This window comes from Triturus cristatus, chromosome 7 (assembly GCF_964204655.1).
Source record: "Triturus cristatus chromosome 7, aTriCri1.1, whole genome shotgun sequence".
NCBI classification, from domain to species: domain Eukaryota; kingdom Metazoa; phylum Chordata; class Amphibia; order Caudata; family Salamandridae; genus Triturus; species Triturus cristatus.
In genome coordinates this window covers 48533051-48555119 of record NC_140590.1, presented here as the reverse complement: position 1 = coordinate 48555119, position 22069 = coordinate 48533051, and the positions used below count along the sequence as shown (strand labels likewise).

The 22069-nt window shown below is 45.9% G+C and overlaps 1 protein-coding gene across 1 annotated transcript in view; it reads right to left on the bottom strand.

Annotated features, from left to right (window-relative positions):
• Window positions 1-12149: 12149 nt before the first annotated feature.
• The window catches only part of ZNF574 (zinc finger protein 574), a 42112-nt gene continuing 32192 nt past the window's right edge, over window positions 12150-22069 (bottom strand). Inside the window, exon 2 of the mRNA XM_085615594.1 lies at window positions 12150-15375. Within this exon, the coding sequence (XP_085471720.1) occupies window positions 12524-15310 (2787 nt within the window). The 5' untranslated portion in view covers window positions 15311-15375 and the 3' untranslated portion in view covers window positions 12150-12523. The remainder of the gene's footprint in view (window positions 15376-22069) is intronic.

The following is a 22069-nucleotide window of genomic DNA, read 5'->3' as shown; positions in this document are numbered from 1 at the left end:
CTTTTTTTGACCCACTCTGCCACAGAAGACAGAGAATAGCTATATCCAAATCTGTCTTGGTCACGCTCCAAAACGAACACTCAGGACCAAGGCTTGTTTGCAGCGTTGATTAATTACCAGCGGCTGGTATAAAGTCAAGCCAAACAATCACATTGCTGTTTCCCTCAGTGCTACAGGCATGGCCAGATGTGGACCCTGTGCTTCCTATGCATAGGACACAAGCTGCACCCTGGTGGCGAGGCCCAAATAGGCCAAAACCGGCCTGGGTTTGCTTTTTATCGTGTTTAGAGGGGGCCCTGGCCTGGTCATTCGGGCCTGCCTATTGGAGCAAGATCAATGCTGATCTGAACATATTTGGTGTGTGTCGGAGTTTCCAGGTGGGCAAAAAAAAAAAAATCCAAAATCCAAAGCAATTACTAGTGGTGGAGATTAGATCCAGCAATTCACTCTCCACATTTTTGTTTCCCTCTTTTCTCTACAGAGGTTCTCCACCAAGAGGAGAGAGCCCTCTTCAGATGATCGTTAGATCTTTGACAGACAGCTGCTGTTAATCGAGGAGGCATCTGGAGGAAAGAAGATGGCCTGAAATTAACTTGGAAACGATTATGAAATGTTGTTGCGGTAAATTCGGCAAGCATACACATTGCCTCAGCTCTAGAGGCACCTAAGAGAAGAAAAGGACTTGGGAGGATCTGAAAGATAAAGCACAAAACTGGAATTAAGAAATGAGTTACCAATACTGTCAAATATCCAACTTGGAGGGCTGCTACCAGCACACCAATGCTCGTTTGCAGAGAGGACTCAGGCTGAATATCTGGTGGACCTGGTCTCACAGCTATTGAAAATGAAGGTTTCAATGCCGCTGGCATTCCAAAGGGCCCATCAGATCAGAGCCAGCAGTTCCAATAATTCTGCCAGGTCGGATTTCATCATGCCTTCCACAGGCCAGGATGGTCTCTTCCAACTGGAGGGTATTCCATGCACATCTGCAGACCACCCCTTCGGAAAGGAAGCACTCCTATCCAAAAGTCATGCTCATCGTGACAGATGGGAAGACCACACTTAAAAATAAATACCCTTTTTTCATAGTTAAACTGTTGCAAGATCACTTATGCACATAGATAATACGCTGAACCCTACAGTCTGGAACCATTTGTGGACTCTCTAGATTCTACGGGCCTGGAGAGGTAAAGACCCACACTGTCGAGACTAGGAGAACATCAAGCAGCCATCTTTCTTCACGTGGTTGCAACCATCCATGGATAATAAGGTAGCATGCCGCTACCTGGGTCAAACCATTCAAGCGCTTGCGAAGGAAAGACAATCCAGGTGCCCCTCGAAAGGAGGAGGGGATGCCTCACAACCTGCAACACAGCCCATTTGAACCCATGCAGCGCGATTGGCTAGCTACAATGCATGCAATACCACACTTGTGCTGCTCTCGGTTCCACTTCTTTTACTTCCGATGGGAATCTGACCCCACAACACCTCGCTAGATCCCAGACTCTTATTACTGCATGATCTCAGACTCTTACTACTGCCATGCGTACATATCTTATCTAGGTCTGGGGCACCCTTAAATTAGTCCGTAGCAATGTCAGCTACGCACCCAGAGCACTGTTTTGCAGATACATGGTAGAATCTGACATTCCTGTCAATGGTGGGCCATGGGAGGTCCAGGTAGACCTCGGTTCACTGTTTATGGGCACAGCACCCTTTCCCTGTCCTCTATATCTATCTCCCATGCCTCCCATACAACCCATCTCCCACTTGACGGCAGCTATCTCACTTTCAAGCACACAGGACGGTCTGGATGGGGATATGTATTGCATAACAATCCAGACAGACGGCAGTGCCCTCAGACCACTTATGATCCTCTCCCTCGTGACAATCACCGGTCCGCACTTTGTTAAGAAGAGCAAGTGCCTGCACTACTTAAGTATCAAGGCAACTCACATTGCAGCCTTACAAGACAAGCACCATCAACACCTAGAGTCCAACAAACTCTGTCGAGGTTGTGTGGGTATAGTAATTAGCAGAAGCCAGTAGCTGGCGACCACAGTGCCTACCACCAGAAAATGTGGTGCAACTAATGTCATCAGGACACCCCTACCATATAAAACTTCCATGGACAACCTACTGTTGGTGTGATCTACAACCAGACCACTTCTAAACAATTGTCCTTCTCATAACGGTCCACACTACTGATCTAGTTTAGTAGAACCGGGGCAGTGACCGGCGGGGCAGTGACCGACGGGGTCTGGAATCCTGCTATGGATACTCTTTCCACATTGGACTCGCCCGCCCAGGTTCATGCAAGTTACGGTACTTCTCCATGATGATAACCTAGTGGCAGTCTCTTGTCTAGCATACCTAAGAGAAAGCTGTCACCTCCGTATCATGTGCTCATGTCTAGTACAAGAAATGACTATCTTTGGTAAAAGAGGCCACTGCTCTTGGACACCTCACACTGAAAATACTTCAATAAGGAAACTCCAACCACTCTTCATCCAGTCCAGGATGGACTTTGATCATCTCATCATCATAGAAGCTGTGGCAGATGAACACCAAATGACGGAGACCGACATAGTGACCCTAAGGTCTCACAGCATGTGCTGGGAAGAAAATGAAGTCTGAGCCTCAGACACAAACTGCAGGCGGGGCTTAGAAGGCCTTCATTTTGATCTGAGGAGCCACTATAGTGATGAGCAACACCGGCCCAAGAATTCAACCACGTACATGACCAGTCAATATAACAACACCCTCCTCTCCACTGTGCCACAGATTAGAGGCTGAAAAACCTTCCCTCATTTCCCCATTGACTTCTACAGCAGAATATGCCCTTTCAATACTGAAATAGAAACACTACGAGAATGGGAAAAACACCAGAAAGACTTCTCAGGTTGTCTTCTGGTAGTCTTCCGAGGTAAAGGTAAACACACAAATGCAACTGCCGGAGAAAGAAAAGAGAAACTCATCACACACCCTGTGGACATATTGGACACCTTTGCATCCTACAAAAGTAAAATCAGATAACAGTGATAGCTCACAGATTGAACAAAGCAAAGGTTCAAGGAATCCTTTCCGAGGTTACACCAAAAGGGAGGGCCCTCGTGGAAGGCATGATAAATGTAGAAAAGATATTGGTAACATACAAGTTCCCCTGAGAAAACGAGAGTTTTCCAAGACTAGTAAGACACTTTTGGTAGCATGTTTGTATGCTGCATACTAGGAGGCAGAGGTCACCAGCTCAATACGCCCAATCTATGATAAGCAATCTTACCACTTAGCAAGAGAAAGACCACTTAGAATGCACCCGCTCTCACCCTTGCTCCCTACAGAATGTAACTATTGAAGTTCTGACCAATAGGTTTGGCTCATCTCCTGTGGCTTTCAATGGCGCACTGGGGGAAGCTTTGGCACTCTCACTCAATGCAGAAAATCCACGGACTGTAAAGAAAGGGGCATCTACGGACACTCAAGAGCACAGAAGGATAATGTTACTTACCAGTAAGAATCTGTTATTTGCATGCAGCGGTGTAGATTCACATACTTTGCATACTCCTGCCATCTAGTGTTGAGTCCGGATGTTTGCAAGTTGTTTTCCTTCGAAGAAGTCTTTCCAGTTATGAGGTAAGGGGACTCCTCCTTTCACTGATAGTGCGCATGGGCATCGACTCCATTGTTCGTTTGTTTTCCCGCAGTGGGTGAGAATGGAGTTAGTAAGTGTAGAATAGAGATGTCCATGCGTATGTATGTAAAGTGAGAACTGACACTACAGGTACCCGGGGAGGCGGGCGGGTGAGTGCATGTGAATCTACAGCTCTACATGCCAAGAACAGATGCTACTGGATCAGTAACATTATCCGTTCGAAGCATGTGAGCTGTAGATAACATGCTTTGCATAGACTATACAGCAGTTTACTCCCAAAAGGGTGGCCAACTTGTAGTTGTGGTAGTGGTTTGAAACAGTGTTTTAAGTACTGCCTTGCCTACATTAGCTTGAGTCCCTGCTAACACATCTATACCATAGTGCTTGGTGAATGGGTGCAGTGTAGACCATGTTGCTGCCCTACAGATGTCAGCGGGAGGGGGGGGAATATTCCCTATGAAGGCTATAGTAGCCCCTATCTTGCGAGTGGAATGCACTCTAGGGGGTATTAGCAAAGTTCTTTTTGCCTTCACATAACATGTCTGGATACATTTCTCAATCCATCTTGCAATGCCCGATTTAGATATGGGATTGCCTTTGTGTGGTGGTGAAAAAGCATCAAAAAGCTGCTTTTGTTCTTTCCACATAATAAAGTAGAGATCTTCTAACATCAAGTGCGTGTGTGTGTAGAGCGTGTTCTGCTACAGGATCAGGTCAAGGAAAGAACACAGGTAACTCAACTGGTTGATATGAAAGGCAGAAACTATTTTAGGAAGAAATGTAGAATTGGTTCGAAGAACCAATCTGTCTTTGTGAAGCTGACAAAAAAGGGCTCTTGTATAGTTAATGCCTGGCGTTCACCAACTCGCCTTAGTGAAGTTATTGTGATGACAAAAGCAACCTTCCAGGAAAAGAATTGTAGTTGACACCTGTGCACTGGTGCAAAATGGTGAACCGGTTAGCCTTGTAAGGGCTAAATTGAAGTTCCATACTGGTGCAGGTGGGACTCTTGGTGGTGTCACCGTTTTTAATCCTTTCATAAAGGCTTTAATCACGGGTACTCTGAATAGAGATAAGTGTTGTCTGTTTTGTAAGTATGCAGCTACTGCTACTAGATGTGTAGGCTAGTCCAGATTGCTGTAAATGTAACAGGTAATGTTCTGTAAAGAAGCATCAAGAGGATTGAAATGGTTATTATAACAGAAAACAAACTGTTTCCATTTTGCTGCATACCATGCTCTAGTAGTAGGCTTTCTAGACTCTTTTAGGATATCCATACAGTTTGGTGGTAATTGTAAATAACCAAACTATGACTGCAGGAGCCAGATCGCTAGGTTGAGTTATTTGGGATTTGGATGCCCGATTTCTCCATCGCTCCGAGTGAGGAGACTGGAGGTGAGATGCAGCTTTTGGTGTGGAACTAGTGACCGCCCCCGCAGGGTGTTGAACCAAGGTTGACATGCTCATGTGGTAGCTATGATAATTACTGTGAAAGATGTTTGCCTGAGCTTCCGAACTACCAACGGAATGAGTGGGAGAGGCGGAAGAGCGTAAGCAAATATCCCTGACCAGTTCATCCATAGGGCATTGCCATAGCAAACCGATCTATGTGAGGAAATCCCCATTCCTGAAAGTAGGGAAGAAGAATTTGGGAATGAAGTTCCCACTCGTGGATTTGCTGCTTTGGTCTTCTATTGGATTGTTTACTCCTGGAAGATGCCCTGCCAGGAGATAACTCTTGGTGTATATCCGATTTCCAAATGGCTTGTGCTAGGAGTGACAGTCAGAGGGAGTGTATCCCCCCTGTTTTTGTATAGAGCACATTGCTTTCATGTTGTCTGTGGGTTCTAGGACAGCTTTGCCTATTAGGTGAATTTGAAAGGCTGAGCGCTAGAAACACTGCTAGTAGTTCCGGGTCATTTATATGGAGACTTTTGTACTTTAGACTCCACAACCCTTGGATTGTGTAAGTGAGCACCCCAACCAGTGAGCGATGCGTTTGCTGATAGCACGGTCTGTGGAACAGGGTCGAGAAAGGGCCGCCCCTTGGATACATTTTGTGGGTTCCACCACTGCAGAGTGATGGGTGCAGACGTGCACGGTCTGTGGAACAGGGTCGAGAAAGGGCCGCCCCTTGGCTACATTTTGTGGGTTCCACCACTGCAGAGGGATGGGTGCAGACGTCCACCAACACTAGATCGGTCAACTGACCCTGCGACTGGTTCCATTGACTTGCTAAGCATTCTTGAAGGGGAAGCATATGAAGTCTTGCATGGAGAACGATCACGATGCAAGACGCCCTCATTCCTAACAGTTGCATGAAGACTCTTGCGGGTAATGATTGGTTGGGCTGAAACGGAGAGAGAAGAGACGGAATACTGAGAATTCTGGCTGCATCGGGAGAGGCTAGAGCTCTTTGAGAGTGTATGGTGGCTCCCAGATTAGTCTGTGTGTTGGAAGGCTGCAGATGGGACTTCAACACATTCACTGTAAACCCTAGTTGGTGTAGTATGTGGATTGTGGCTTGAGTGTGTTGGAGGCACTTCTGGTAAGTGCTGACTTTAATGAGCCAGTCGTCCAGGTATGGGAAAACATGATGTGTTTTCTTCTCAGATGAGCTGCGACTACTGCCAGGAATTTGGTAAATACTCTGGGAGCAGTGGTGACTCCAAACAGTAGTACTTTGAATTGGTAATGTTGACCCGCTATCACAGATCTGAGAAATTTGCGATGAGCGGGGTAAACTGGAATGTGGAAATATGCGTCCTGTAAGTCTAGAGTAGATATAAAGTCGCCCTGCTGTAGAAGTGGGAGCACTTGTTGAAGTGTCACCATGTGGAAATGTTCTGACAGTATTTAGTGGGTTTTTTCTCTGGAGACCACAACAGGTCTCAAGGAGCAGTCCTTTTGGTGAATTATAAAATACAGGGAGTGCACGCCCTCACCCTTGATATTGTAACAGTACACGCATTACGGCTCCTTTTAGCAAGAGAGACTGGGCTTCCTGTTTGAGCAGGTATAAATGTTCTGGTGACATTTTGTGTGAATTATGGGGAATGTTTGGAGGATTGGTGGTAGGCTCCAGGCAATACCCATGTTGGATAATTCCTAACACCCATTTGTCTGTAGTTATGGATTGCCAAATTGGGAGGAATTGCAGAAGACTTCCCCTGACATGATTGGGGGGGGGGGGGGATTGGGGGATAGGTTACTCACTGCTTGCTAGGGGAACTACGTTGTGTAGAACCCTCACCCCTACCTTTGCTATTGTTCTCTCTTGTCCTTCTCTAAAGAAGTCTCTTGCGGAGGAAGATTGATTGTTGCCTTTTAACGAGGTAGCAATATTGTCTAAAGATGTGGTCTTGGACCCCCACCACGGTAGAAGGAGGGTCGAAACGAGCCACAATTTGAAGGAGACTGTCGGGCTCCCATTTATTTAGCTACCTCCTTGTCTTTTTTAATTTTCTCCAATGCCTGATCTACTTCGAGCCCGAAGAGATGCTTTTTATCAATTGAGTATTCAAGATGGATTGTTGAACTTCAGGTTTAAAACCGGAAATCCTTAACCAGGCGAACCTCTTCAGTAACACACTAGTGTTAATTTCTCAAGCTACAGCGTAAGCAGCCTCTAAAGCACATCGAATAGGGGAATTGGAGACAAGATTTCCTTCTTGTACTAGATTTGTACTCATCTGGGAGCTACTGGAGCAATTGCTCCATTTCGCCCCAGTGCTGGCTAATAGATCCTGGGTGCTGGCAATGCGCCTATGATTCGCTGCCTGGGCGGTCATCAGGAGGGAAAGGCTTTGCAGGGTAGAGGTCTGGGTCATTATCAGTCGGTGAATCAGTATTGTAGTCTTTCCAGGGACCTACAGGTAAATGAGCATCATCATCATCAGACTGTGGTGGTGGAGAGTTAGTTGGTGTAATAATACATTTTCCAATGTTGGAGAAGGTGATGAATGTGTAGGGGAATGTGATGGAGGAGAAGGGTTAGTACTGACATTCTTCCTCTTTAAAGGAATAGTATAATGTATGTCCTCTGACTCAGGTTTGTGCTTCTGAGGCAGTTTGGTAAGAAGATGTCCTGTATCAGTATTAATGTAAAGTTCCTTTAGTTCTGGGTCCAATTTAGGAGGCTGGGTGGAATGAGTTTTTGGCACAGAAGGTTTGGGTTCTGAAGCAGTTTCCGATTTAGGCATCAAGGATTTCTGCTCCGAAGCAGTCTTTGGGTTCGAGCCCGAAGGGTTTTGGCTCTGTGCCCGGCTTTATCCCGAATCTTGTGCATCAAATTCTTCTTGCTCAGATGCTTCACCGAAGATGTCCAGCATGTGTTTGATATATTGGCTTTGCCTTTCACGACGTGGAGTCAGACGATGGCGGAGCGTTTTCTTCAATCGAAACGATCTGCACGCATCGCAGTCCTGTTCGTTTTACTCCGGAGATAAGCACAAGTTGCACACTTTGTGCGAATTGGTGCGCGGGTCCTTTGCGTGGCACAGAGGACAGAATTTGAATGGAGTCCGTTCCATGGACTGCGAGGTGGACCGACACGGTGAGGCCCAACAGCCTTCCATGAGTCTTCGGATCGAAATAGTCTTTAACCGATACGATACACGGAGAAGTGGGATACACGTACAAAACCATACCGATGCAAGTAGAGTGGATTGCGCACCAAGGGGAACCCAAAGAATGGTTCGTTTCAGGAGCACAGCCATACAGGTCTGAACCTGATGGTGGAAAAAAACTAACAATGGAGCCGATGCCCATGCGCACTATCACTGAAAGGAGGAGTCACCTTACCTCGTGACTGGAAAGAAGAAAGAAAAACAACTTGCAAACATGCGGACCCAACACTAGATGGCAGAAATATGCAAAGCATGTGATCTACAGCTCGCATGCCTCAAACTTTTATTTTCAATGTCATGGAAGAATGACACAGAAGCAGAGGTTAATTGATGGGGAATGTCAAGGCCATGCCAATCCCAAGGAGAACATAGCATAGTTGTCCTTTGTCTCTTCTTTTTACATTGGTAGCGAAAACTCAGTCGGCGGCATCTCTAAAAACCATCAAGGGCATTTCCACAAAAGCCAATACAATTAAATCTCTTATGCGGATGCTATCCTTCTCACACTCAAAGAAACAGAATCAGCTTAGCCTGCTTTTAAGTGCCTCAATGACTCTTTGTTATCCTCCTGAGGGTACAAAACCCAGCATGAAAAACGTTTACCTCGTCTGAAAACATTGTCGCCTATCCTTTATTTAGATGGGTTCCTCAATACTTTCCATCCTCTGCATACCTCCTCTCGGAGTACAACCTACTCGGAGTCATTCACAGGTTTGCCTGAATCTCGACTATTGCATTTCTGAAAATTGGGCAGTCCTCATCGCACAGATAACAACCCCTCCTTCTTTGGAAGACACACCCTGCAACCTAACCAAACCAAATCTAGAAATCCTCAACTAATCCCACCTACTGTCTGCATGAACCCACAAACCCCCTCCACGATCACACACCTAAACCGTACTAATTTAATCCACCACAAATAAACTGGACTAAATGTAGGGAAAGATCACCTTGAGAAGAAAAAACGAACTAATTCCACCTGGCTGTCAAGGCTATGCTGAACACCTGGAATATGGTTACATAAAAGGCTACAGATAAACAAACTGACTCGCGACAACCCAATACACTGGGAATAATGGCAGTGATAGGTTAGAAATGTTACTTCAGAATGGCTCTTAAATCCCACTCTCTTGACTGAACGATTTCCACGAGGGGCAACGCCGCACGTTCACGCTGTGCACAGCAACTGAGAAAGCCACTTCTATAGAGCTCTCCTCCTCACACCTTGCAGGTTACCTCATGACCTGAGACATGTTAAGTGGAGTAATGTCTGGAATTTACAGCGTAAGAACGGATGAGCTCCTTTCTAAGTAGACAGTAGTCGAGTCACATCTTTAACGGCAATATGAACGTGATCAGAAATACTTTCTGGAAGGCTGGTCCTCACCAGGGCCGGCTCTAGGGTGGTGCGACCGGAGCCACTGCACTGAGTGTTGAGTCTTCGAGGGGGTGTCTGTTTGGTAGTATTTTATGGATTTAAAGGCACCTATTGCTGGCCTCTGCAATTTTCATAAAAAATTAAAATGTCAAGATAACTCTGTGATTAATGTTCTTCCTGGAGAGAGAAGGAGGTTTGTCAAGTGGAAGCACAGAGGGTTAATATTCCTGCTGCAAAGAATGTGTACCAATCAGATCCATAAGTGCATATAGTTTAAATAAGTCAGTGCTTTTGTCAGAGAGATCCTTTTGTTACTAGCAGAGTTAAATTCCTAACATAGAACAGTGAGCTAATAACGGTCACCAAAGAGCTGCATGCAAACTGCAAGGTAAAGATTAGAGCATTATGATGTTTTCCTCGGTCTTTCATTATTCTAATGTTTCAAAAAGGGTTCATTTCAGTACAAATAAAAATAATTAATCAATGTTGTTCCAAATCATGGGGTTATGTTTTAAATTCTGAGTCTGTGCTTCTCCAGACCAAGCACTCAAACTATACGGTCTACTAGTATGGATGACATGCAACTCCTACACCTTGTAGTCCTCTGTATTATGTAACATTTAAAATACACGGATTTACACACCTGTGATTGTCTCTGTGTGGTGTGTGTGATGTAAAGTGCTCTGACACCCTACACTGGTATAGGTGGCGCTATTAAATACATCTAAGAGAGAGCGGTTATGGAGACTTGAGTGGGTACTCTTAACGGGTAGTAGTGTGGGAGGCGCTTGTGGGGGGGCACCAACATGGTTGCACAGGACGCCACCAGTGCTAAAGCCGACTTTGATCTTCACTGATATTGTCCCATGACATGCGTCCCAGGAAGGGAGACCTACATTTGCATATTTCAAAAATACTACACATGTGGTACTGGATTTCCCTTAAGTGCTTTACAGCTGGCTTTCTTCATAGTTCAAATGGCTGGAGATGTAACCAAGCGTGATGCGACACCGGGTCATTTTTTCAAGGCGGTCTGGGATATGGAGAGCCTATAGGAGAGATCCTCAAGTTATTACAATTAGCACATTGTACGAATATGGCCCCTCCCAATGTTTTGATGTCACCTATTTGAATCCTGGTGGCTGATTGTGTGGTAGGGCCTCTTTATTCAGAGTAACCAATTCACTCACCTCCCCTTATTTTTTTTTAACTTTTTAAAACACTTCCCTCCATTTTATGTTTCCTTGCCACTTCTTCCTTTCTCCAAGAACAAGTATTACTTCCTTTCCCCCCATCTCGAGAATTAGCTTTACCTTTATTATTGACCAGTATCCCCCACACTAGACTAGTTAAGGCATGGGTGATGCCAACCTTAAATACCAGTTTACCTCCTCCTGAAATGGTTTCAAGAGTTTAGTGCCCAGAGAGATGCCACCGTGAAAACTTCCCCTACATATCTTCCTCTTTCCAATGGGGTTAGAGATCTGGACTGTGTATGCAAATTGCTGGTCTGTGATAAATCCAGTGTCCTCCACAAAAGATCTGCTGTCACATTTTTATAGAATAGGTTGACTATGCATTTTCAGGTGTAGTTTGTTGACCATGTAGGTATTTCTGGACAGCACCACGGTGTTTAATGAACGCCCCTTAAATACTACAGTCAGGGTAGAAGCAAATGCGGTTTTGCTTCAATATGACCAACAAATTGTGCCAGTAAACTCCTTGCACAGCTACATCACCTGCGTCAAACGGCTTCCCAAAGCCATTGCAAAATGTACTGCAGAGGACCAGCTAAGGTGAAGCCCTCCAATGTCAATCTTGAGTGGAGCTGCAGACTTCCGAGTGATGCATATCAGTTGCTTGTAAACATAGCCCAAACTACTGATCTAACTAATGAAAGCCCATGGTGCCTCTTCGGGACCGTACAGGGTTGAAACATATCGACCAGTAGTAATAAGGGTGGAAGTAATTTCCTTTCACTTTTCAACCATACCAGACATGGATGCAAAATAAAGGTTTTTGTTCTTCGTCATGAATAGTCCATTTTTACCTATACCAATAGATGGTACTGGACTAGCCCGTTTCAAAAATATTTACATCATGCACGCCACACCACTTAACAATAATAGGCTCACTACCACATAAAACACGAATATGTTTCACAGAGTTTTAGCCCACGTTGTTCACAGCTGGTCACCTCACCTTTCTAGACTAAACCTCCATCAGCAACAGTTTGGAGGCAACCAACAAAGCACAGTGCTGTTTTGCTTCTTACCACTAGGAACCTTTCCATCGCTACCACAGACGCAGATTCACAAGAGCCTTCACACATGCGCAGAATGGCAGCTTGGCGCGTCCACCTCCATTTTAACTATACAGAAATGTGCCAAGGAAAGGATAGCAAAGCATGAGGAGTGAGTTCCATGGATGGCTGGCAAATGACACAATTTTTTCCATGTTCAGCAGAGGCAACCTCACCAGGTAAGAGGAATAAATACAGGCAGTAAATTTATTTATGGTCAAAAAACTCAAAACAAAAGTTCCTTCTTTGATCTCTGCAAACCAAAACATGAAAACAAATTTTAATTCTCAGACAGCTTTTTTCTTTAAAAAAGGCCTTGCTTATTTTAATATAGATTTTTAATTTTGAACACAACGTTTTCATTGTAAATAACAAAACTTGAAGTCTCAGTTAATGAGATTAAAAAAAAACCAGTTCATGAAGAAGAAAAAAAAAAAAAAAAAAAAAAAACTCTAAGTTCATAATGCACCCAGAAGAGGTGATGCCAAGTAAGACCAGTTTGGGATGGGAGGAGGGGTGGCTGGAAATAAACAAGACGAAATAGAAAGCGGGTGTAAGCACCCTCATAGGACACTCATTTGGACGTTTTCCACCTGAATGCTCTCAAAGTGAATGTCCTGCCCCAGGGATACGGGGTAGATCTCAATGCTCTCAATAGGGATAGACTCCACTGTTTCTAGGATAGTGACAGTGTTGGAGTAGTCTGTGGCAAGGGTGGGTGGTGCCGGTGGCTGGCTGCGGTGGATCTTCTTGTGCTTCCATAGGTTTGAGAAGGAGCGGTAGGCTTTGCCACACTCTGCACAAGTGTATGGCCGCTCCCCAGTGTGGATGCGTCTGTGCTCAGAAAGACGCATGGCGATTGTGAACGCCTTGTCGCACACTTCACACTTGAAGGGTTTTTCTCCCGTGTGCAGGCGCATGTGGTCCTTGAGGTGTGTGGACTGTCGGAATGCCTTACCACAATCTTGGCAGGGGTATGGCCGCTCACCTGTGTGGATGCGTCGGTGGACATGGAGGGAAGTCTCTGTACTAAACATCTTAAGGCAGTCTGGACACTCGAAGGACTTGACTGCTGGGATCCGGCGCTCTGCTGTCTGTGTGGCATGCAGCACATCACACTTTGGCATTCTCTGGCCTACTTTCCTTTCTTTAAGGGGCTGCCCACTGCTATGAAGCTGCTCATGAGTTTTTAATCGAGCAGCTGAGTTCACCTTCTTGCCACACGTCATGCATTCAAATTTCCCAGCAGTCAGGTTGCACTTGTGCTCCTGCAACCGTAGGGGGCTGGCAAAAGTGGCCCCACAGTCTGTGCAGCTATGCGGCTCCAAGCCTAGATGGCTCAGTTCATGCACGTCTAGTAGGCGCTTTAAAAGGAAGGACTTTTCACAGTCTTTGCACTTGTAGGGGTACACACCTGTATGATGGTAGCGATGCATGAGAAGCCGGTAAGGACGGTGGAAGTTAATACCACACTCCTGGCACTTGTAAGGGTATTGCTGGCCGTGCACAAAAAGATGCTGTTGTAGTGTAGAGGACTGTGTAAAGGCCTTGGTGCAGAATTCACACTTAAATGGCTTCTCCCCGGTGTGGGTGAGGCGATGCCGCAGAAGGTTGGCCTGTGAATTGAAAGATTTGCTACAGTCTAAGCACTGGAAGGGTCGCTCCCCGGTATGGATAAGCATATGGTTGCGAACATGGGACTGCTTCTTGAACATCTTGCAACAGACATGGCACTTATGTTGCCGCTCAAGCGTATGTACAAAACGCTGGTGGCGCACTAACTGCACCTGCTTGCAGAAGTCTTTCTCACACTCCATGCAACGGAAAATCTGCTCACCGCCCTCTGAGGAAATCACTTTGTAGTCAGGAGTAGACAAGCAGGGTTCCTCTATTTTCAAGTCTTCTTGGCCGACATTTGTTGTACAGTTAGATGGATCGGCCCCAACGTCTGCTAGTTCTTTGTCCTTTTGTCCATGGCTGCGGCGGTGGTAAAGAAATTTGGTCATGTTAATGAAACTTTTGCCACATTCACACATGTAAAGCGGATTGGTGGTGTGAGTCTTGCGATGTGCAAGCAAGATTGCCTCAGATCCGAAACCAAGGCCACATTCGACACACAGGTAGTGGGACTCCGTGCTGTGGGCTTTCATGTGCTGTTCCAGGGAGGCTAAAGTCTGCAGAATTTTACTGCACAGAGGGCAGTTGAAGGGACCTTGCCGGTGAGAATGGAGATGCAGCTGCAGCTCCTGTGAGGAGGAGAGCTGGGCAGGGCACTCGCTGCATTGGTACTGTGGGACAGGCTCTCGCTTCAGCCTCTTTGCACTTCTCTCCTGGATGTCAGACTTGGCGACTTCATTTTCAAGGACAGACATGAGGAAGTTGTTCTTCAGTTCATAGCTGTGGTCATTTGTCATAGTATCAAGGCCTTGATCTGCTGCCTGGACTGGGGTCACCTCCTCCCCAATCACAGGATCTTCAGTGATCGGAGGCTCCCCAGGGCTCTCGAGTCCATTCTGGTTAGGAAAAGTATTGCTAATGGGTTCGGGGGCAGCTGAAGTGACAAAATGAGTCCCTTGATGCTCCAGGAACTCGTTCGGCGTTTGAAAGAGCTGTGTGCACTCGGAGCACTTGTATAGTAGGAGCTCAATAGTGCCGGGAGATGAGCCTCCAGCACCATGGCCCTGGATCTTCTTGTAAGAGTGCTCCAGCTGTACAAGCGCCTGGCTGAGGGCAGCGCTGCTGCAGAAGTACTGCTGGCTGGAGACGTCAGTCGGCACTTCGTGCTCCACGGTCACTGGAGGCACTTCATCAACTGCCACTGGAGGGACGTCAACAAGTTCCACAACCTGTTCTGCTGCATTGTGCAGAGTCGGTTTTCCAAGGGAGGGTTCTAGCAGGACTTGAGGGGGCAGTGTTTGCTTCTGGTGGGTTTGCTGATGAGCTATCCACATATCCTGGGCATCGAACAGGACTTTGCACTCCGTGCATTCATAGCGGATCTCACTTTGGCTCAGCACTGATGACCCCGAGGTGTGTTGATTCACCTCAGGAGCTAGCAGCTTCATGTGCATCTCTTGGTGTTCAAGGAGCTCATCCGGGGAGAGCAGCAGCTGTCCACACTCCAAACACTGGTACTGGTTCTCTTGTACACCAACACTATGGAAGAGTGATCCTGATCCACCATCTTCTGGAGTTTCATCAACTTCCACCACCTCATACTGGTGCATCAGAGTATGGCTCTGCTGGTGGAGCAGCGCCTCTTTCAGGCTGGGATGCACCGCACCACACTCTGAGCATGCATAGTGATGCTCAATGTACAGTACCGTCTCGTTCGATTCCTCTTCCGTCATTGCAATTCTTCTAGAAGGAGCAGACCAGAAACCTTGCTTTAATAATCAACTTCCATGTGTTTAACCTGGTAGAAAATAAAAGACAGCAGGTTAGTAATGGGAATGACACACCCAAGACCCATTCAAGTCATCACATTTAACACCAGTTTGTGTGGCCTAAAGAACACACCTATCCCCCACCACAAGGACTACGAGCGAAGGCAGCAAACAAATCACCCAGTTTTGGATAGGGCAGAAACCAGACTACCTCATGGGGGTCAGATGGGGCCACACAAATCAAGAGCAGGCAGAGCTCCCCACTCAATCCATAAGCACAGACAGCCAACACCCCTAGCAACATATTTCAGAAGACCATAGAGGGACTCCTTGACTCTTCCACAGAACATGTAGAGGATTTTCCCATGAACATTCAAGGCCACCTACGAGGGCAGCCCAAATAATTCACTGGAACAGATAGGGTATTTCTGACAAATCCACATCCAAAGAGGTACTCTGCCCCATCCACAAGACTTGACAGTGCTTTTCTAACCTATACATTAACTGAACAGAGCCCTTCCTAATCTGGACACGATTAAATAATGGTAAACCCCTTTTCCCCACTAATTCAAAGAACACGTGTCGCATTTCCCGATATTCCCACAAGGTCTGTCATGGAACCCTCCCATGAGCTCAGGCAGTCTGTCCCACTTCCACAAGACTATACATAGATGCCTCACCATTCCCTCCATGGAAGGGCACAGAGCCCCCCAAAACAATCCGAGACCAAAGGCCTAGTGTCAGGCAACCCTCTTGTGGCAGATTGCCGAACATTTTTACAAGACTTTGAAACCTATTCTTTTCTCCATCAACAAAACAGAAAAGGACCCACAGCACACATATCAAAAGATAGCTCACAAAATCCGCTCTGTTAAAGATTGATAAACTCCTTGACATTAGTATTAGACGGTATAACCTAGAATCTCTCTGGCAAAACCATAAAATTCTCTATAAAGGGAAACCATTACATAACGACCTATGGGTTGAAAAGGGTATCTACTTCCCCCAACAACTGTTTGCTGGCGCATACCCCCTCTCCTTCAAAGATATTCAAGTCAGTCACAATGTTGACCCATTAGAATTCTATAACTTTTTAAAAATAAAATCAGCCGTTACTAAAGCAAAACTCTCAAACAACGCCCCCCTCCCTCCAGAGCTATCTTTCAAAATTAAATAAACTCGGCCGCCAGGTTTCCTGGATCCATAAATTAATACGCTCATCTCACTCCACCCTCAATAAACAGCTCACACATTTCTGGGAATCGCACGCCTCTTTCCCGATTTCAGAATTAGAATGGACCAAAACCTGGTCATCAACCATGAGATACAAGATTAGTCCAGCACTTTCCCAGACGAAGTTCTGGTTGCTACACAGAGCATTCTGGACACAAGCGCGACTTCACTCACACAAAATCATAGGGGATTCTGTCTGTTGGAATTTTAACGATAAAATTGGCGACTTGGAACACTTATTGATCCAGTGCGTATGTGTGCTGCCCTTTTGGGATAAGGTCTTCGCTTTCCTATCGAATCTTTTCTCATATTCTCCCAGTCGGGAACTAGCGACTCTAGCTTTTGGCTTCCTCAAAGCTGAATCTCTCAACGACAATGATAGGGCGCTCCTAAATCTACTCCTAATGGCAGCGGTCGAGATTATTTTCAGCAACTGGAAGGACACCCGCAAAGCCTCCTTCACTTGCTGGCTAAACTGGGTCACCAATGTAAGAGGGGCTGACAATGACACACTCCAGAACTCACCGTGGCACTCTCCTAACCGTCATATATGGGACACCCTCGACCACTACTTTAGCTCTCACAAACCGCCATGAACTGGTTACCCCCCCTGCTATCGCTAGCAGACTCCACAGTCTGAGGAGCACTGCACTGATACTACATATGTTCGATACTACACGTTTTATGTGTTTTAACTTGAGACGTAGCGCTAGGTCGTTTTGATTAGTTATCCCTTCTGCGGACCATTTAATCTTTATTTTACCCCCACTGCTTATTCTTGTATGTCTTTTTTGTATGCATTGTATGTATTACCTTATTTGAAAACTGCCAATAAAAAACTTTGAAATCACAAAAGATAGCTCTGCCTGGGCCACGTCTGCCACTCGGATTCATCACGGAAAATAAACGCAAATCAACTTTCCTGGTTCACCTTGATACCAGATATCGAGCAACATGGCAATAGTTCTGCAGAAGATGGGACGATGGACCTAAATACAGTATACGACCAGCCCAATAGCAAATTAGTGCAGACATGTCCAACCAGAACATTTGCTTAAAAAGAACGTTTATCATCTACCTTTAAAAGAATGCATAGCAAAAATCTGAAAAAAAAAAAAAAAAAAAATTATGCTAACTCTAGCAGGAAGTTTAAAGGATAAATTCCATAACAGATTATGTGTGAATTGGAAAGCATGGGCTTGACCGGTGCCTAAAGAGCAAGCACTCATACTCTTCACAGTAATAGCTTTCATTTCATGGCAGTTGTGAGAAGTTGGCCTGGTATATGCTGTCCACTAGTTATAGTGGGCACCTTGCACCAGTCCAAACAACCCTTATTGATGATTAGGTTTAAGACACCCTTTATTGAAAGCTATCCTAGTGGTAGCTTAGGAGAGCAGCCTTCAGGCTAAGTCTTGAATGAGTGTAAAACAGCTTGGTTTACCAGATTATACCCTCTTAAAAAACTAAATGAAAGGAGAACCACACAAGGTATAAATATAAAATATATGTATTTATTTCTAACACTCTCTACTAACCTCTATATGAAGTTAGAGAGCAAGGACTCAATAATACAGTTCTAAAACAGCAGTAAAGTGGTATAAAAACCACGCTATGCACAGGCACATTTGGTGTCCCTGTGCATAACGTGGTTCTTATACCACTTGCAGTGCAGACATCAAAGCACTCTTGGAGTGCATCCACCCAGCCCAATACACTAAAGCCTGTCTGGGAGGTGGTCACACCTACCCGTGATAGGAAACCTATTGTCCAGGCCGCGCCTGCCGGAGTTTCATCCAGCAGCAGGAGGGCAGACTCGGGTCTGTGGCTGGCAGCATCCATTTTGTGATGCCAGGGTCTGTGAAGCTGGTACCGGGTGTACCGGTTCTGTCGGAATCATACCTCCCACACAAGTTACTGGTGTGGAGGTATGATTCCAAAAGTTAGCATTTACCGCAAGGTTATAATGCACTTAAGAGTATATGGTTTGGCTGCATCACAAACAACCCCGGAATAAAGGTTCCGAAGGCTGCAGAGGGGCTCTGCTCATGCATGGGCACCCTCTCACATAAAACCCAGCACCCTGCCTTCAGGTTTGATAAGGCCTGCCATAGGGGTGACTGATAGGTTTATATGTGTATTGATATGGATAGATATAGTGAACTTATACCTGAGTAAGGGGTGCATACATCACCTTACGAAGGCTGCTGTAGCAGACCTGTGGTGTCATTTTAAATGGCTTCCCAGGGGTGGCACAATACATGCTGCAGCCCCTGGTAGGCCTCTGGGGTACCTATGCCCTCGGTATATAGTATACCATATACTAGGGACTTATAAGGGTACCACAGAATCCAAACTGTGGTGTACCTAAAGAACATGCAATCAGTTTTAGGGAGAAAGCAGACAGACACAGGGTCCTAATAGTAGGATCCCAGCCAGACTAAGTCAGGCTGGAAAAAAGTGGGGGCAACCATGCAGTCAGATTCCACGCTCCTACAGCAGTGAAGAAAGGTTTCGGAAGGCAAGGCTAGCTAAAAAGTAAAAGGTTTGTTTCTTGACAGTATCTCAGTTGCCAATCTCACAGGAGCTGGAAGGCAGAAAGGGCTGCTTGCACAACCCGATGTGGACCAGTTTCTTCCACACTCATCTCAAACTATCAGAGCAGACCTAGTACCCAAGGGATCTGAACACACTGGAGCTGGGCGGCCAGCACTCGTTCCACAAATGAAACTTTAAGATGCTTCAGGCAAAGTTTCTTAGTGGATCAAAATTCAGCAAAGCTCCTACTAATGCTAGAGGTTTGCTATGTGTTTTGCAAGCAGTAGACATTAGCACTTGTGGTATATTCCCAAGGTAGTTCCTCTAGGTTGCGAAAGCAATGCCGGGTCTGAAAAGAAAGTACACACATGGAAGAGGCAGGGAGAAGTAATACCGGAGCAGGAACAGTAAGAGTGCCTTGGAGGGATCTGCTTGGCAACATGCTCTTTCAGTAATGCCTGCAGGTCTCCAAGGTTGCGTCCTGACAATAAGACAGCATTTTACTGTTGAAGTTAACCTGAGGAAACACGTCTGCTTGAAATGTGTTACATGAGGCAAACACTGCCTTCTAATGGGCTTCAGGTGCAGCTACAGTGGAACCAATGCAGGCCCCCTGCAGCCAGGCCATGCAACCCTACAAGGTCCTTGTAAAATGGCAATGGTATCCCTCGAGCTGAGACCAGATCACAGAATCCCCACAACCCACCTTCGGACTCCTTATGGAGTGAGAAAGAAGGGAATACCCGAAAGAGCAGGACTTCTGAGAACGAGAAGACAAAGGGTAAAATGCTACCAGCAGGGGCTGTGGACCAGTCTGTCCCTAAAGGTCACCCTGGAGACAGAGGTAAGGGGAGCAATGGGGTAAAAGTGGAGGAGTCTATGATCTTCTTTCTTTGGCACAGGACACAGAAGAAACCGGAAGTCTAGATTGGAATGGGAAATGTTGATTTAAAACTGCACAATATAAAATTGTTCAAATGAGAAAATTACTCAGCTGGGGAACATTTAAAAGAAGTTTAAAAAGGTATTGGACCAACTTTCTCTCATATGGAGTCATCCTATTAAACAGAGTGGAAAGGTGGCATTCACTGCAACTTGTGCACGTCAGGGCAGCATAGCAGTGAAGTCACAGATGTGACATGTACCCCATCTCTGGCCAGCTGTAAGAGCGGATTGCGCCCCAGATTACAGCAGGCTTGAGAGATCGTTACAACTGTGTCTGATTTCAGTGACAGTAGCTGTGGATTAGAACGGACAGGGAGATTAAGTATCCTCGGTGAAGCAAGTTGAAAGTGCTTGTGTGCAGTGGCATATGAGAGGTTCAACACGACTGTTCACCCACTGCCCTGCCTTTTCCTAAAGTTCAGGTGAATCGTCTGGCTCATGTCCCTGGGCTCTGTCCAGTTTGGCTGCTTCTGCTGATGAAGGCATGCAGTTGGCTGATGTGCTGTGAAGAGTTTGGCTAGCCTGGACAGCAGGATGACTCGTTAGATGAGTGTGCTAATCTCTTAGAGGGGCACTATGCGGAGATACTTCAAAGATCAGAGGAGCAGGAATAAACCATAGCAAGCGTGAGGCTGGGTGGCTTCGGGGTTTTGCATTAGTAAATTTTCACTCTGACCCGTCGTAGATCCAGATGGTGCACTGCAGGCCTTCAGGACTAACTCATTCCCAAGAGTTTCCTAATAGTTTTTCAGAGCTGCACATGCTCCAATTCTACCCATGCCCTGGACACCAAGCAGTAACAGACCCCCACTGAAGGCGGTAACTAGCAGACGCTCAGCACATCTCTATAATGGCTGACCAAACCCTCGGATCTAAACACTGAGGGTTCAGCCTTTGAAGAGGAGGTAAATGAAATCTGAAAGAGCGGAAGACGCTTCACAATGTCTTAATGAACCAATGAATACCTCTCCCTACTATCACCCGTGGTCTGCGTGCTAGTCCTTTGCAGCACTGTTCATGCGATACAAATATTACGCACAGTCATTTATGGTAGTCACAGGGATGTACCAATGTTAGTTTATCCGTACCTACGGATTCATTTCATAATGAGAACAGTACAACAATACCAGAGCGGTTCGTAGACATCACAGCAGCAAAGCCATCTCAACTGCCCTTCCCTCACATGAAAGGGCTAGCAAAATTCCCGCCACTGTGTTAATTGATTTATCAAACTTAATGTCTACGAGACATTCTTTTCAAGTGTGACCTGAAAGTCTACAGTGCAAGCATTGTCCAGCAAATTTTATTACAGGACCGGAGGCTTCAGATTATGCGTCTCTCTTATTTGCTGCTCACAGAAGCCAATGAAAATCGTTTTGTATGCAAATAAAACTACATTTCCCATGATGCTTGTCCATACATCACATCCTGTACAGTCCTATAAGAGCCACAGTATCCAGTTTCTGTTCCTCTTTCTTTGCTGCTCACGCAGGAAGTTAAGTGCTCAATACATTATATTGTGATTTATGTCTTAATTGACTGTTAAAATGACTTTGCGATCTTGCACTTATGTTTGCGCTTATATCCCGCTAGGTTCATTAATTGTGTAGGAGTACTTGCGCGATTTCATGCGGTGAACAATTAGGTCATCCTTGTTTTTCAATGGTTGTGATTTCTGAAATAAATGTATAGGCAATGGTACTTTATCTGCTAAATGTTGGGAAATTGTTTTCCCACGTTAGCTCTCGCTGGCGCCATCGTGTTTCAGCCTGCTGGCATCTTGAGAAGCCCCCGCTGGGAGCGGCGGGATCTGTGAGGCGCTCCCGCTTGGAGCAGTACGTGTGATTACTGCGGGCGGCCCCACTGGGCAGTTTCATTCCCGCTGGCCTGCGAGCGTCTTGAGAAGCTTGCAGCGGGACGTTATCGTTACACTGGCGGCCTGATCAGGCTTCGCTTCCCTCCCTGCTGACCTCAGAGCTCCATGCTGCCTTCGGCGCGGTTACAGTT